General features: G+C 37.0%; 1 protein-coding gene across 3 annotated transcripts in view; it reads right to left on the reverse strand.

Moving 5' to 3' along the window:
* Positions 1–15534, reverse strand: part of CCDC91 (coiled-coil domain containing 91) — a 409281-nt gene that overhangs the window by 93799 nt on the left and 299948 nt on the right. For all 3 annotated transcript variants that reach the window (XM_068970284.1, XM_068970286.1, XM_068970285.1), the window contains 3 exons: positions 15144–15236; positions 14987–15055; positions 5518–5694 (listed from right to left, as the gene is read on the reverse strand). In XM_068970284.1, coding sequence (XP_068826385.1) covers positions 5518–5694; positions 14987–15055; positions 15144–15236 — 339 coding nt within the window. The remainder of the gene's footprint in view (positions 1–5517; positions 5695–14986; positions 15056–15143; positions 15237–15534) is intronic.

Below are 15534 nucleotides of genomic sequence, written 5' to 3' on the forward strand. Positions count from 1 at the left end.
CCATAATAATAGTTTTTAAGCTAATGACCTAAAATAAACAGCAACAAACACATGGACAGAAGACAGATAAAGAACATCAAAGTCTTACAATGATACTCATATGAATCACACTGCCACCTTATTAGCCATATTAGTTGAGAAAAACTTTACATGTTGATGATAAACTCACTAGTGGTGAGCTTATTATGAAAACGGCAAGGCAATATGAACACCAATCTAAATTCTATTCTTTTTTAGAGGATAATTAAGTTTATTTCAAACCATTTATTTTTAAATATAGTGAAAACCAATGTTACCCCAACAGGAGTCCTGACCACTGAGAGTCTGAGGCATTCTCTCAAGATAGAATAAAAATTTCCATAATTCTTTTGTGTTTGTGTTCAGTGAACCCCTAAAAAGCCAGTATTAAAGTGTCAATGCAATGTTTTCCAAACTTGGAGGTTGATGTGAATTTTCATCCTGTCAAAGGTAGGAAAAAAATGTACATAGATCAAATCCAAGAATGTATGTACTGTGGTTTATTCTGTAATTAGGATACTCTTTTATGACAGGTGAGCTTCCCTGTGGCTCAGCTGGTAAAGAATCCTCCTGCAATGTGGGAGACCTGGGTTTGATCCCTGGAGAAGGGAAAGGCTACGCACTCCAGTATTCTGGCATGGAAAATTCCATGGACTATTCCAAGGGGTCGCAAAGAGTCAAACACGACGAGCGACTTTCATTTTGTGACAGTTAACCTACCTACCTCTCACTGACCTATATATCTATTATAATATTAATTTTTCTGATAATCCATATAGAGCTTATCAGGTGGAAATTTATCAACACTAAGATTGAGGATTATTTTCAACAAGTGTGAGGAACAGGAAATTAGTGGTTTCCTAAAATGGAAGATTCATAAAATTTTTTGCTGTAGCATCAATTTTATTTTCCATTTGGATACTATTAGCAAAAACCTTCAGTAAAAGAATAAAATCAGAACGCTTGACTACACTTTATATACTGATATGCCCAGAGGCCCAGACCATATTTTAGGCATATTAGTTACAAGAAGGAAGGCTAGGGTATGTGTGAGGGGAAGACAAAAGAAGCAAACTTCATTAATGATGAAAGACTTCAGGGCTGGTGGGCATAAAATTTTGGCTAGTTTACAAAGGCAAACCTCTTATCCAAAAAGAATTTGGTATGTGAAAAGCATACCAAGTTCCAGCTTTCATGGATCCAAGAAAGAGAACAAAACCATGTTTTCTAATGGGCTTCAAAGACCATGGCCACATACGACAATTTCATTTAGATATGCTCAAGCATGTCATTAAATTAGCATGCCTTTTCAAAGTTGAAGACCAAACCACGTATACTTTTCACCAAGAAATATCACCATTCAGTTTTTAAACTAAAAAATAATTCAAAGCACTATATTTCTCATGTTTTTACTTCTTTTTCCTTTGCATTATGATAAACATGGGATTTCAATTCTGCCTTATATGATTAACAATGGATCTCCTAATACTAGTACATTAAAATAGCAGATTAAAGTCTTTGTTTATTAAGTCCAACATTAATGCAGTTTCTGTAGACTGTTAGCAGGACTGTAGTTCTTGTTTATAAGCACATCTTTCTGTTCATTTGTATATCTTACAATGTTGTGCTGATAAAAACTGGAGAATCAAAATACATCTCCATCCTCTAGGAATAATTTTTGTGCTTCTTGTCTATTTAGGAACTTTCATTTTGTAACTCTTATGACAATTTTTGCTAGTATTTTCATTGCCTTTCTGGATAAAATACTTGGCAGAGACTAAGGATCTCAAGTCCTGCTTGAACTCTCCATTCAAAGAGTATCGATATCTGCCCAATTTCTTTTTAACATATTAAATTTCTAGATTTAAATATTTAATTTATCTGAAATTCATATTAGTAGACAAAAGTCCAGGAAAAAATTACAGCCAGCTGCAATTACAATTGTTCCTGATTAACCCAGCCTTAAACTGCGAGCCCACTTAAACGTGTATTCCTTTTTTCAGTAAACACAAACAGTGACTGCTTGAATCTGCAGATGCAGAACTGTGGTAGTGAGGTCTGATTTTAGAACTTGAGAGTTGGCAGATTTTGGTATTAATGATGGGCCCTGGCATCACTCCCTCACAGATACTAAACAATGACTGTACTTTTAATCTTGTCTGGGATAATTAGTAAAATACTTTTGAGAATTTAATAAATGCTATAGCGTATCTCTGCAGATAAATCTGCACATATACACGAATCTTGCATAATTTCAGTAAATTCAGACTGTCTAGGGCCCCTTTCTATGGAACCCAGATTAAAAATTTGTAAATTACAGAAAAAATTTGTGTCTCTTTCTGTATTCTATGTTATTCTATTGGTCATTGTATCTATCTATATCCATAGCAGCGCCATACAGTTTTAATTACACCAAGCATCTTTCCTTGGTAGCTCAGTTGGTAAAGAGTCCACTTGTAATGCAGGACACCCTGGTTCCATTCCTGGGTCAGGAAGATCTGCTAAAGAAGGGATAGGCTACCCACTCCAGTAATCTTGGGCTTCTCTCGTAGCTCAGCTGGTAAAGAATCTGCCTGCAATGTGGGAGACCTGGGTTCAATCCCTGGGCTGAGGAGATCCCCTGGAGAGGGGAACAGCTACCCACTCCAGTATTCTGGCCTCAAGAATTTCATGGACTGTAGGTATAGTTCATGGGGTCGCAAAGAGTCAGCAGGTACGACTAAGCAACTTTCACTTTCACAAGCATCTTTCTGCTTCAAAGCCTTTACACTTACTTGATATTCTCCATGCCTGAAATACCCTTTTCCCCGCTGCTGCTGCTGCTAAGTCACTTCAGTCGTGTCCGACTCTGTGCGACTCCACAGACAGCAGCCCACCAGGCTCCCCTGTCCCTGGGAGTCTCCAGGCAAGAACACTTGAGTGGGTTGCCATTTCCTTCTCCAATGCATGACAGTGAAAAGTGAAAGTGAAGTCGCTCAGTCGTGTCCGACTCTTAGCAACCCCATGGACTGCAGCCTACCAGGCTCCTCCATCCATGGGATTTTTTAGGCAAGAGTACTGGAGTGCGGTGCCGTTGCCTTCTCCGACTCTTTTCCCCAGCTGGTCTCAAAGTAAACTCCTCACTTCAACGCAGGTCTCAGCTCAAATGCTACCTCCTTAAGTCCTTACTTGATTACACTATTTATACATTGGTCCCCTCACTTTCAGCTTCTTAGATAGCTTCATTTTTCTTCATGACCCTGATCACTACTTCACATTTTATTACACCTTTAATAGTTTCCTGTGAGTTTTCTTTACAAGAAGGAAAGGGATTTTTTTTTTTTTTCCCCTCACTACTGTATCCTCAGAAATAAGTATAGTCCTTGGAACATTTCAGGTGGTCTTTTCAATTATTAGTATAAAACACCAAAGTTTGAACATGGCAACTTACTGGCTTATCCTGCTGGTCTAAGTAAGTAAAGTACATAACAGATATATAAGCTCCATCTGCTTCCCAAGAAAAGTAGTTTGTCAACTTTCTAGAATAGGGCTGTGAAGCTTTAAGAGGCTAAGAGAATGCCAGTTGTTTCACTGTAGTTTTATTTTTTTCTCATCCTATCTTTTTTTTTAATTTTTTTGTTACTTTACAATATTATATTGGTTTTGCCTTTTCTGCAACCACGTGAGAGTATAAGTAGTGAGCTGTTTAAGGAAAACTTGGAACACATTTGATAGGACCGCTTCACTTATCGGAGCTCCCTGGCAGCACTGTTTGTTCTTTCTGTTGTGGATCTCTAGTCAACTGTCAGCTACTAGGCAATTATACACACATATACACACACTCACATACTTTTCTTCTCTTTATCAAAATATGCATCCGTTTGTAAGAAAAGAAACACAATATATTTATTCATGACATGACTGGATTGTCCTCATGGTACCCTGAGGCTATAGAGAACAAATTTCAGCATCTGTCATATACTATAATGTTTCTTATGGACAAGAATACTTACAAACTCACAGAGGAGGGTACTCTTCTATGTTTTTTAGTTTGGGTGATGAACATGTGCTGATTTATTCATGCCATCTTTCCCAATTTCATGGTGACTAACAGCCCACATCTTTGTGAGGTTAAAGGAGTGGTCTGTGGTCACAAAGAAGTTTTAAGTAAACTCTTCCAAATTAGGATTTAACCAATGATCTTGACATTAGTGGCATGGAATTCCAACCAACTGAACTGAGAGACAATTAAACATATATACAATATAAACTTGTGACACTAACATAGGTTACAGAAAGAATTAGAAAATAATCATTATGCTAGTGGAAAAACGAAAAGAAAAAAAGATAAAATTTATCACATTACTGTTACACTGTTTTCTTACCATAGATAGATATTACTGACAGATCTGTTTAATTTTCATAATAAATGGGTAATTTTGCGTTTTTGAGAACAAACTTAAGTGACATTAGAAAAAAAAAACTATAACATTGATCCTAGATACTAGAAGCACTCGGTTTCCTAGCGCTTCATTAAAATTAACAAGTCATAAGAAAATCTGGGTTTTTGTTCTCAAAAGCTGAAAAGAAAAGTCCTTTCAGTCACATTTATAAAGCATGGTCAAATGAACAATCATGTAAAACAAAGACTTCTTTGAATGTTATTTTTTGCTTTTTATGTTTGTTGGAGGAAAGATTTATTCTGTTATCTCATACCTGAGATGACTAAATGCAAGTATTAATAGAACTATGCAAATTCAAATACAGAAAATTAAACTAATGAATTTTTAACTTTATTAATGTAATCAAAAGATATTCTGAATGTAGGCCATATTTGTTGATATGTGTATATTTCATGAGACTACAGGGGTTATTTGTGAGGTTCTATTTTTACTACCAACTACAGGTATAACTTTTACTACCACCAGGACTTCCCTGGTGGCTCAGAGGGTAAAGCGTCTGTCTACAATGTGGAAGACCTGGGTTCGATCCCTGGGTGGGGAAGATTCCCTGGAGAAGGAAATGGCAACCCACTCCAGTACTCTTGCCTAGAAAATCCCATGGATGGAGGAGCCTGGTGCAGACTACTGCCCATGGGGTCACAAAGAGTCAGATACGACTGAGCAACTTTTTCACTTTCACAGGTATATAGCTACACAAATTAGATGAATCTAATTAAACTGTTTTCAACACATATATATTATTTTCTTTGATTTTATGTGCATACGTGTGTTTGTGAAAAAGGAAAACAAGCATATCAAAGAGGAGACAATGTAGTTATAGTGATTAAACATAAATTTGGATTCTGACTTATTTGAAAATAGACTAAAAAGGCAAAATTATCAGCATTAAAAAGTGAAAAGTATAGATATATTAAAAATTATTCAGTTAAAATATTAAACTCAAAAGTAAAATAATTATGCCCAATAAGGTGATTTTAAGTAAGATAAAATAATAGCAAAGTTACTTTGAGAAAATTTAGAAGGAAGAAAATATTCATTAAGAGCTAATTTTACTAACCTGACTAATTTTTCTCTGCTCTTGTACAGCTTTTTGAATTGCCTGAGATACTTCCTCTTGATCTTTTGTGTGCTCAGTCTTCCATAACTCCCTTTCTTCAGCATGGACATTTTCCAAATGTTTTCTTTCTTCTTCTATAGCTTTTAAAACTGCATCCTTCACCACTTCTTTCTCAAGCTTCAAAACAAATAATGACCACAACAAAAATATCTGAGTTAGTGACCACAGTAATTCCTTGAATAAGACACACTGGAGTTAACCTAAAAAACACAAAACTTTGATCTTACTGGGTTTATTTCTGACATTGTTTTTTTAATTCATATGTAATAACTGCTTTAAAATAAAATCAATTATTTGGTTTTACACAAATAACCAACTTATTTCAATGGTATTTCTAAACTTCAGAGAAACCAAGCCTTAATTTAAAGTAGCAGTTTTCAAACTATTTTGCCTTAGGACCTCTTTACACTCTTAAAATTATAGAGGACTTCTAAGAGCTTTTGTTTACATGGGTTATACAATTAAGATTTTCCACCTTAGATATGCAAACCAGGAGAAGATAAACATATTAACTAATTAATTAAAAATTAATAACATTAAATATATATTAATAATGAATTTTATGAAAAAAACTAATTTTCCAAAGTTAAAAAGTTAGAAGAATATCTGCAAACCTCGTTACTATCTGACTTAATAGAAGAAAGCTTAGATTCTCATATGAGTTCTGTATTAAATCTGCCATGATTTTTTCTGCTGAAGTGTGTAAGAACAACCCAGCCTCACAAAGATATGAAGTAGAAAATAAAATGTATCTTATACATACTAAATGTATCCAGTTGAGATCACTGTGGACATTCTTTCTGATTTCACACCAAAACTTAACAAAGAGTAGTTCTTACAGTAAGTTGCAATAAGAAAAATAAAATCACGTCAATGAACTTCTTGTACTGTTACATTACAATCTTCTCTTACCTTCTGAATGAATTCTGTACAGATGATTGTTTAAACATTTTTTATTTGGAAAACATTGATTCAATGAGTTATGCATCTCTTTCAGATGTTGACACATTTTTCAATATTATAACCAAACCAGTCATATTTTTCATATTACCATCAATCTCATTAGAACAGTCTTTAAGTATTAAAAAGTAGAAATAAATCTTCCAAATTTCTAATTTTTGTTTTAAATCTCTAATTTTATCATTGGTAACAAACACTGTCAGTTTTGGGGGTTTTTTTTCCCTTAAGGTGTTGGGCTCATTCTGCTTATTTTGGAGAAAGTGTCTGCCACATACTAAAGTCTGCATAACCCTAGCAATTCAGTAAAATGGTGTTCCATGAAAAAAGAGCCCATTTTGGATGCAACTCAAACAGCTGCCTAAGAATTTTCCTCAAGAAAATCATCATATTTTGGTACACAGTAAAGTCCATGGGCCTCCCACTCCTGAGAGAGTTACCACTTTTTCTCTTGTTTTCAGCTCACAAGCAAGTTTGACAAAAGCCATTAAAGCTGACAGTCATCATTTTTTTAACTCCTGGTTTATTTCACAATTCTTTCGAATCACTCCCTTACTGTGTACACCAATGCCTTCCATGTTGTTTATACCAAATGGTATTTTTTGTTCTTTGTTTTAATCCTTATTTTCATGACCTCAAGCAATGTTCTACATAGTTGATTATTTCTGATTTTGTAAAGCCCTCTCTTTTCCTGGTTTGCATGACAGCATGCTACATATATTCTTCTATGCATCCTGCTGAGTGTTTTCAATTCTTTGGAACTTCTTCCTTCCTCTGGATCTGAAGGAATACTCTGGGAGTTCACAACTTGGCCATCTCCTGTATCATCCATACCAAACATGTTGATTCCATCTTCTATTTCCAGAATTTGGCTATTTCATTATTTTCCAAGTTACTACTACTACTCAAGTTCTTTCTGCCATTCACTATCTCTTACCCAGACTTCCGATACATTCTGTTAATTCCTTCTCAGGCTTTGGCCTTTCTTGCTACAGTTTCCCCCAAATTAATATCAGTTACCATTATGACCCACCTATACTTGGAAATTTCAATGTCTCTACTTCTCTATGGAATAAAATTCCAACTCACTATTCAGAACGTTAGTCATCCTTCAAGGCTCAGTTCAAAAGAAATTTACCATTAAAAACTACTGCGACATGGAAACACAATCTATGCACTCATAATATTTAATGCGTTCCTTTTTATCTTATTAGTATATAACGAAGGTTTTCTAATCTGATTGTAAATTCCTTAAGGAAAAGACACAATCATAGTCATTCTTGAACATCCACCCCAGCATAGTGATTTGTACATAGGAGACTTTCAACATTTGTTTGCTAAATTTAAATATAAATCTCAAATGCAACACTCAGTGCTCTATTTGTGTTAAAAAAAAATTAGTAAACAGAAACTTCAATTAAATAGTGTCAGGAGACCGTAAGATAGAACATGTTGTGACATGGCAGAGCCCAGCGGGAAGAAGCAAGACTCTTCTACTTTCCCGGTGAGAACTCAGCCAATGAAATGCCATGGACTCTGTTCACCATGGCCCTCCCAACTTCCCTTTCTTCTTCCTCCTTGCCGGTATGGGGACTTGCACATGGCTCACAATATGGTTGTAGACCCTTAATTGCAATTCCCTGACAATCCTGAACAGATGCATCATCGTTGGAGAAATATCTGGCATTCTATTTATTTTAGGTCAACATGTTAGTGGCCTGCATAGGGATCAGAGAAGACGCCTGAAGGCTCTGGGGCTACTGAACAGATGTGGAACCCACTGTCACTGCTTTCTCACTGATTGGAGTTTTGCAGGTACACTTTTCTCCTAGATCCTAAGTTCATGCCTTCTTTGTGTTTGAGGCTCTCTAGGTTTTATTCAGGCTCTGTTTTAAGGTTTTGCATTTCTGCTAAAGGCCTTGTTCTGCATGCATTTGGTGCTTCAGTCTGACTTTGAGTTCAGACTGTTTGCATTGAAGCTGGCTGGAAATGCCTTTAGTCCGTTCCTTTGGGAATAATGACTTCTTCACTGAAACTGTATCTGTTTTTCATCCTTTGGCCAATTCTTTGGAAGGGACTATTCTCTGGAAATTGACTGAAAAGGCCTTAGGCCTGGTTCTTCCAGGGCCATGCTGTCTCCTTAGAACTGACTGGTGATAGCTTACACGCTGTTTGAGCTGCAAGCTGTTAAACTGTTTGAAATTGTCCTTTTAATCTAGAGAAAATCCTCTGAGAAATGAGATACCACTTATCTAAGTATTTTGAGGTCACTCTCCCTACAGGGACTCCAGCTAAACTGACCTTTAAAAACAATAGTTCTAATCCTCCTTATGCTCATTTTTGAAACAAAGAGAAGAAAAAAAGAAAAACTGACCTGACTAAAGACAAGTTAGAATATCAGTGGCCATTATGGGAAAGTTTTGAAATTGCTACACTTAATTTCCTTAAAACTGAATTAGATCACAACAGTTCAAAACCTTTCAGAACAGAGTGGTACGCCTGTTTTGATTGGTATCTTAAGACTTCTCACCATTATCCAAAGCTGAAAATAGCCTTTGTGCAAAATAAGATTTTAAGATTAACTGAGGCAAACAAACAATTAAGGAAAGATGAAATGGTTCGGAAAGCCTCAGGCTCTTCTTCCTTGGTTTCCCCAGCACTATCTTTCTCATCCTTGGATCTTCTTGCCCAGACTCTGCCTCTGGCATTGTCTTCCTCCCACCTTTCTGTGCCCTTGATGCCTCCTCTATATCCCATAGTAATTATCCTATCAAACTTACCCTTTTTTCTAAAACTCTTCCCACCCCATTTTCCTCTGAAATATTCAGAACTTTTCTTGTAAAACTAAGCCTTCTGAGGATCCAGAAGTTAAACCTTTAATTTCTTAATTCTCTGAACTAAACCTGAACTGCAAGTCATAATAAAATATTTTCTCAAAGTAAACTGAAGATCCTCATACATTTGCTGAGGAATTTAATACAGTCATTCAAACTTATCAACAGTGTTCCTCTGACTCATGTCAGCTAGTTCATATGCTTGTTGGTTAAGGCCAGGCCCAGCATAGGATGAAAACCGCTAACTGGGAAAATCCTGAAAGGTCAGGCAATCATTAGATGACTTCATCGAGCAATTCCTGGGGCCTTTCCAAAACCTGTCAATTGAAACAGAATTCAGGATTGCACACACAAATTGGATGACCCTTTTTATGACTACTATAATCAACTTCAGAATGCTTTTAAGAAAATTCTGGTCGTCCTTCAGATGTTGATTCCACCCAGGCAGCTTTGAATTTTGTATTAATAGGCTGAACTGGGACCTCTTTCTTTCCGTCTAGTAAAAAGGACGAGGATGGAATGGAAAACTATGTCTACTTCAGACTTAATTAATCTAGCAAACCAGCTCTCTCACACTCTAGATGAGTCACTGGAAAAGAAGAATACCAGGTTTCCTAATCTTCAAATCCAGCAAATGAAGACTTCTAAATGAAACCAAAACCTTCCCAGTTTCTGCTATAATTGCAAAGAGCCAGGCCACTGGAAAAGACTGTTACAAATTTAAGTATTTTGAGTGTTTTTGATCCTCTAATCAGCCTTTCCCTTGTCCTTTCAATTCTCAGTTGCAGGGTTTTGAGGAACTACAGGGTCTCTTCCCAGTCCTCCCTTTCAGTTGGCTTGGAGAAATATTTTTCGTGATTGAGGATGAATCTCTTCCTGTCTTAATCAACAACAAAGGCATACATAGTCTCAGGATTCCATCTCATTACTATAATGCAGCTCTTGCTGTGGTTCAGATAGTGAGGATCTCTAATGAACTTCTTTTATTCATCGTCTACAGATTTCAGAGTGGACTGAAAGAAGCCTCCCCTCACAGACAGGATATTCTCTCTTCTGTGGCTAAGGTACTTTTAGAAAAGTTTGTCCCTACCTGAGGAGCTCATTTCAAACATCATAGTGATCTAAAAATCCATTTTACTGGCTATGCACTTCAACAAGTTTGTGCTGTTTGGCTGGTTTTAAAACATTTTCACTGTGCTTGTTGTTTGTTGCTACTTAGTCACTAAGCCATGTCCAACCCTTTCCGACTCCATGGACTGCAGCATGCCAGGCTTCTCTGTCCTTCACTATGTGCTGGAGTTTGCCCAAACTCATGCCCATTGTGTCTATCATCTCATTCTCTGCTGCAACCTTCTCCTTTTGCCTTCAATCTTTCCCAGCATCAAGGTATTTTCCAGTGAGTTGGCTCTTTACATCAGATGGCCAAAGTATTGGAGCTTCAGGTTCAGAATCAGTCCTTCCAGTGAATATTTAGAATTATTTCCTTTAGGATTGACTGGTTTGATCTCCTTGAAGTCCAAGGGACTCAAGAGTCTTCTCCAGCACCATAATCAAAAGCATCAATTCTTCAACCCTCAGCCTTTTTTATGTATGGTCTGCCTCTCACATCCACATACGACTACTAGAAAAACCATAGCTTTGATTATATGGACTTTTGTCAGTAAAGTGATGTCCTTGCTTTTTAATACACTGTCTAGGTTTGTCATAGCTTTCTTCCAAGGAGCAAGTGTCTTAATTTCATGGCTGTAGTCACTGTATGCAGTGATTTTAGAGCCCAAGAAAACAAAATCCGTCACTGTTTCCACTTTTCCCCCTTCTATTTGCCATGAAGTGATGGGACTGGATGCCATGATATTAGTTTTTTCATGCCATGAGTTTCAAGCCAGCTTTGTAACTCTCCTGTCTCCACCTCATCAAGAGGCTCTTTAATGCCTCCTCACTTTCTCCCATTAGAGTAGCATCTTCTGCGTAACTGGAGGTTGTTGCTATTTCTCCCAGCATCCTTGAATCCAGCTTGTGCTTCATCTACCCTGGCATTTTGCATGATGTACTATGCATATAAGTTAAATAAGCAAAATGACAATATATAGCCTTGTCTTCTCCTTTTCCATGAACCAGTCAGCTGTACCATGTCCAGGTCCGTTGCTTCTTGACCTGCATACAGGTTTCTCAGGGGACAGGTAAAGTGGTCTGCTATTCTCATCTCTTTAAGAATTTTCTAGTTTGTTGTGATCCACACAGTCAAAGACTTTAGTGTAGTCAGTGAAAAGAAGTAGATATTTTTCTGGAATTCATTTGCTTTCTATATCATCCAACAAATGGATCACAGCCTTGTCATGGTGAAGGGGCTTGTGTAACTCAATGAAGTTCATGAACACCAAAGATGGATGGGTTATAGTGAACAGTTTTGAAAAAATGTGGTCCACTGGAGGAGGGAATGGCAAACCACTCCAATATTCTTGCTGTGAGAACTCCATGAACAGTATGAAAAGGCAAAAAGATATGACACCAGAAGATAAATCCTCCAGGTTGGAAGGTGTCCAATACGCTACTGGGGGAGAGTGAAGGGCAATTATTAATAGTTCCAGAAATAATTAAGAGGTTGGGCCAAAAGAGGAATGATACTCAGCTGCAGATGTTCCTGGTGGTGAAAGTAAATCTGAAGCTGTAAAAAAAAAAAAATCACATAGGAACCTGGAATGTCAGGTCTGTGAATCAAGGTAAATTAGATGTGGTCAAGGAGGAGATGGCAAGAGTGAACATCGACATATTAGGAATCAGTGAACTAAAATGGATGAGAATGGCGAATTTAATTCAAAGCACCATCTACTACTGTGGGTAAGAATCCTTTAGAAGAAATGGAGTAGCCGTCATAGTCAACAAAAAGTCCAAAATGCAGTACTTGGGTGAAATCTCAAAAATGACAGAATGATCTTGGTTCATTTCCAAGGCAAGCCATTCAACATCATAGTAATCCAAGTCTATGCCCTGACCACTAATGCTGAAGAAGCTGTAGTTGGCCAGTTTTATGAAGATATACAAGACGTTCTAGAACTCACACCAAAAAAAGATATCCTTTTCATCATAGGGGACTGAAATATAAGAGTAAGAACTCAAAGAGATACTTGGAGTAACAGGGAAATGTGGCCTTGGAGTACAGAACGAAGCAGGGCAAAGGCTAACTAAGAGTTTGTCAAGAGAACACACTGATCATACCAAACAGTCTTTTGCAACAACACAGATAACTCGACACATGGACACCAAAGTGTTAGTCCCTCAGTCATCTACAATTCTTTGCAACCCCTTGGACTCTAGCCCACCAGGCTCCTCTGTCCATGGAATTCTCCAGGCAAGAATACTGGAGTAGGGAGCTATTCCTTTCTCCGGGAAATCTTCTTGACCCAGGGATCAAAGTCAGGTCTCCTGATTACAGATGAATTCTTTTCTGTCTGAGCCACCAGGGAAACCCCTACACATGGACATCACCAGACGATCAATGCCAAAATCAGGCTGATTATGTTCTTTACAGTCAAAGATGGAGAAGCTCTATACAGTCAGCAAAATCAACACCTGGAGCTGAGTGTGGCTCAGACCATGAGTTCCTTATTGCAAAATTCAGGTTTTCCTGCTTTCTTCAATCTAAGCAAGGTAGAGAAAGTAGGCCATTCACTGTGCTTACCACTCTCAATCCTTCTGGCTTAGTTGAATATACTCAAAGCATACTGAGATTCAGTTAGCAAAATTTCTTTCTAAATCCCAGGTCCACCCCTTTTGGAACTCATATAATGCTCACCCCTCTTAAAAAATATTTATTTATTTACTTTGCTGTACCTGGTCTAAGTTACAGCATGTGGGGCCTTTGATCTTGTTGTGGCATACGGGATCTTCAGTTATGGCATGCAGGACCAAAGAGTTCGCATGGCACAATTAAATCATTCCAAATGTCACAACAAAAATCTCACCCTCCAAGACAGTCACAAGACATCCAATGCACTTGGCTCCTGCCTTTTTGGACTCACAACTAACAAAAGGAGAGATACTCCAATATTGCAAAAGCCTAGTTGTTTCCATTAAGAACAACTCTGAAGAACATGTTTCCATGAAGAACAACTATGCTCTGGTAGAGGAAACCTTTTCACAACATACCCTTGAGAGGTGACGACCTTAATTATACCTTGCACCTAGAGATTTGCCTACTGGAAGACATACTTCCAGAAGACTGCTCTTCCACCTCACTGGAGAGGCCCCTATCAGGCACTAATAACTAGCCTCTGCACTATCAAACTCCAAGGAATAGACTCTTGGATTCACAGTACACAGCTTAAGAAAGCATGGAACCCCAACTGGTCATGCATATCATCTGGTGACCTCAAAGTAAAGACTTCCTGGAAATGAAGTCAATGACATCTGATGAGACAGCTTTCCCTAGATACCTAGACCAGGCTTGTTAGAAGTTTGTCATCAAACCTTTGATGATGATGACATAACACTTCAGATGATCTCTGATGTCTACAATCTTGATAACATGTAGACTTTAGATAAAAACTGCCTAAGATGTCTCCCTCCTACCCCTCCTTCTTACTTGAATGCAACTGCAATAGTTCTCCAAACTGCACCACTTTGCTTCTGACAATGATGGACAAAAATTGCTGAAACCAGAAACCATGGTTCTTAATCTGTGATGTTTTCAGAGAAAGATCTTGATCAAAGGGGAAAACATAAAAAAATTCAGAAACAGAAACATCAGTTAAATAGTGTCAGGAGACCCCTTTAAGAGGGAGCTGTCACACCCTGCAACTATAGTAGAGCCCAAGAGGAAGAAGAAAGACCTCCTCTTCTTTCCTGCCAGGGACTCAGCCAATGACAAGCTATGAACTCTCTATTTCCTGCAAACCTTACAACTTCCTTTCTTCTCTATTAAAGTGTTCTTATTGCTACATGGGAATTTATATGTGGCTTGCCATGCTAGCACACCCCAAACTGAAATTCAATCATAATAATGAAAAAACATACTTTTGTTGGACAAATATCTGATGGTGTATTTCAGGTCAACATATGTATACATTAGCATACATATATTTAAAATCTATGCATATACTATCCAGATGATTTATTTCAAAGTTGGCTTTAAAAATCATTCACCTTGATAAACACATATGCACATACAAATAAACACATATACTTAATACTTGTGTGATACCTGTCAAATACCAAGTGGATATTGTTGCACCTATGTAGATCTATTGTTTTTAACATGATTGATAATCTAAATGTAAAGCATTTCAATATCATTATCTTGTATGTAACGTATGTTTAATAAGAATACAAACAGCAGAAGAGGAAAAAAAATTTTGAATTTTCTGGAATGAAATATTTTAAAAGTGCACTGACTATACCATTAATGAACTCAGTTTATTAATTCCACTTACTTACAAAGAAATTTATTACTGATGGGTCTATACCAGGTAAATACTTAGGCATAAATATAACAAAAACAATTCTTACATGAGACCAACAACATTCACTTTAGGCTTTGAGGTGGGGTAAACATAAAAACAATTGAACTAATAAAAAGTATTGGAATTAAACTTCACAATAAACTTTGCAGATAGAAATACCTTTGCAGCAGATATTAATGCTTCTTTATTTTTTTGCCTTTCTTCCTCCAAACATTTTTCTAATATTTCCTGTAAATGATAAGATGGTTAGACATTACAGTATTATTTGGGGCAACAGAACATTCTTTCCACACTGTAAGCAAAATTAAAATATTACCTTCTGTTCTTGAGATTGCTGAGTCAAAGCTTCCTTTATTTTTTCTTTTAACAGTTCCTTCTCTGTGTCAAGCATTTCAAGGAGCCTCTGATGCTACAAGCAAAGTTAACTGCATTAAGATTATGGCTCTGAGATAGATAACCTATCAACACGGAGAACACCTGGTGGAATTCATCTGAAGTAGTTACCAGGGGAAATAAGAAAGCTGGCTAAAATGAGGGCTTAGGAGCCAAAAAATCTGAATTCCCGTTTCTTTCATCAGTCAAGACATACTTTTTTCATCCCCAAATTCAGTATAGTAGATGACATGAAATCTAATCTGAAAGATATTCCAAATATGAAGTGAATCAGAAAATGATAAAATGTTCTTTTCTAAAATTAAACTTGGAAA

The sequence above is a fragment of the Capricornis sumatraensis genome, chromosome 4, assembly GCF_032405125.1.
Source record: "Capricornis sumatraensis isolate serow.1 chromosome 4, serow.2, whole genome shotgun sequence".
Lineage (NCBI taxonomy): Eukaryota > Metazoa > Chordata > Mammalia > Artiodactyla > Bovidae > Capricornis > Capricornis sumatraensis.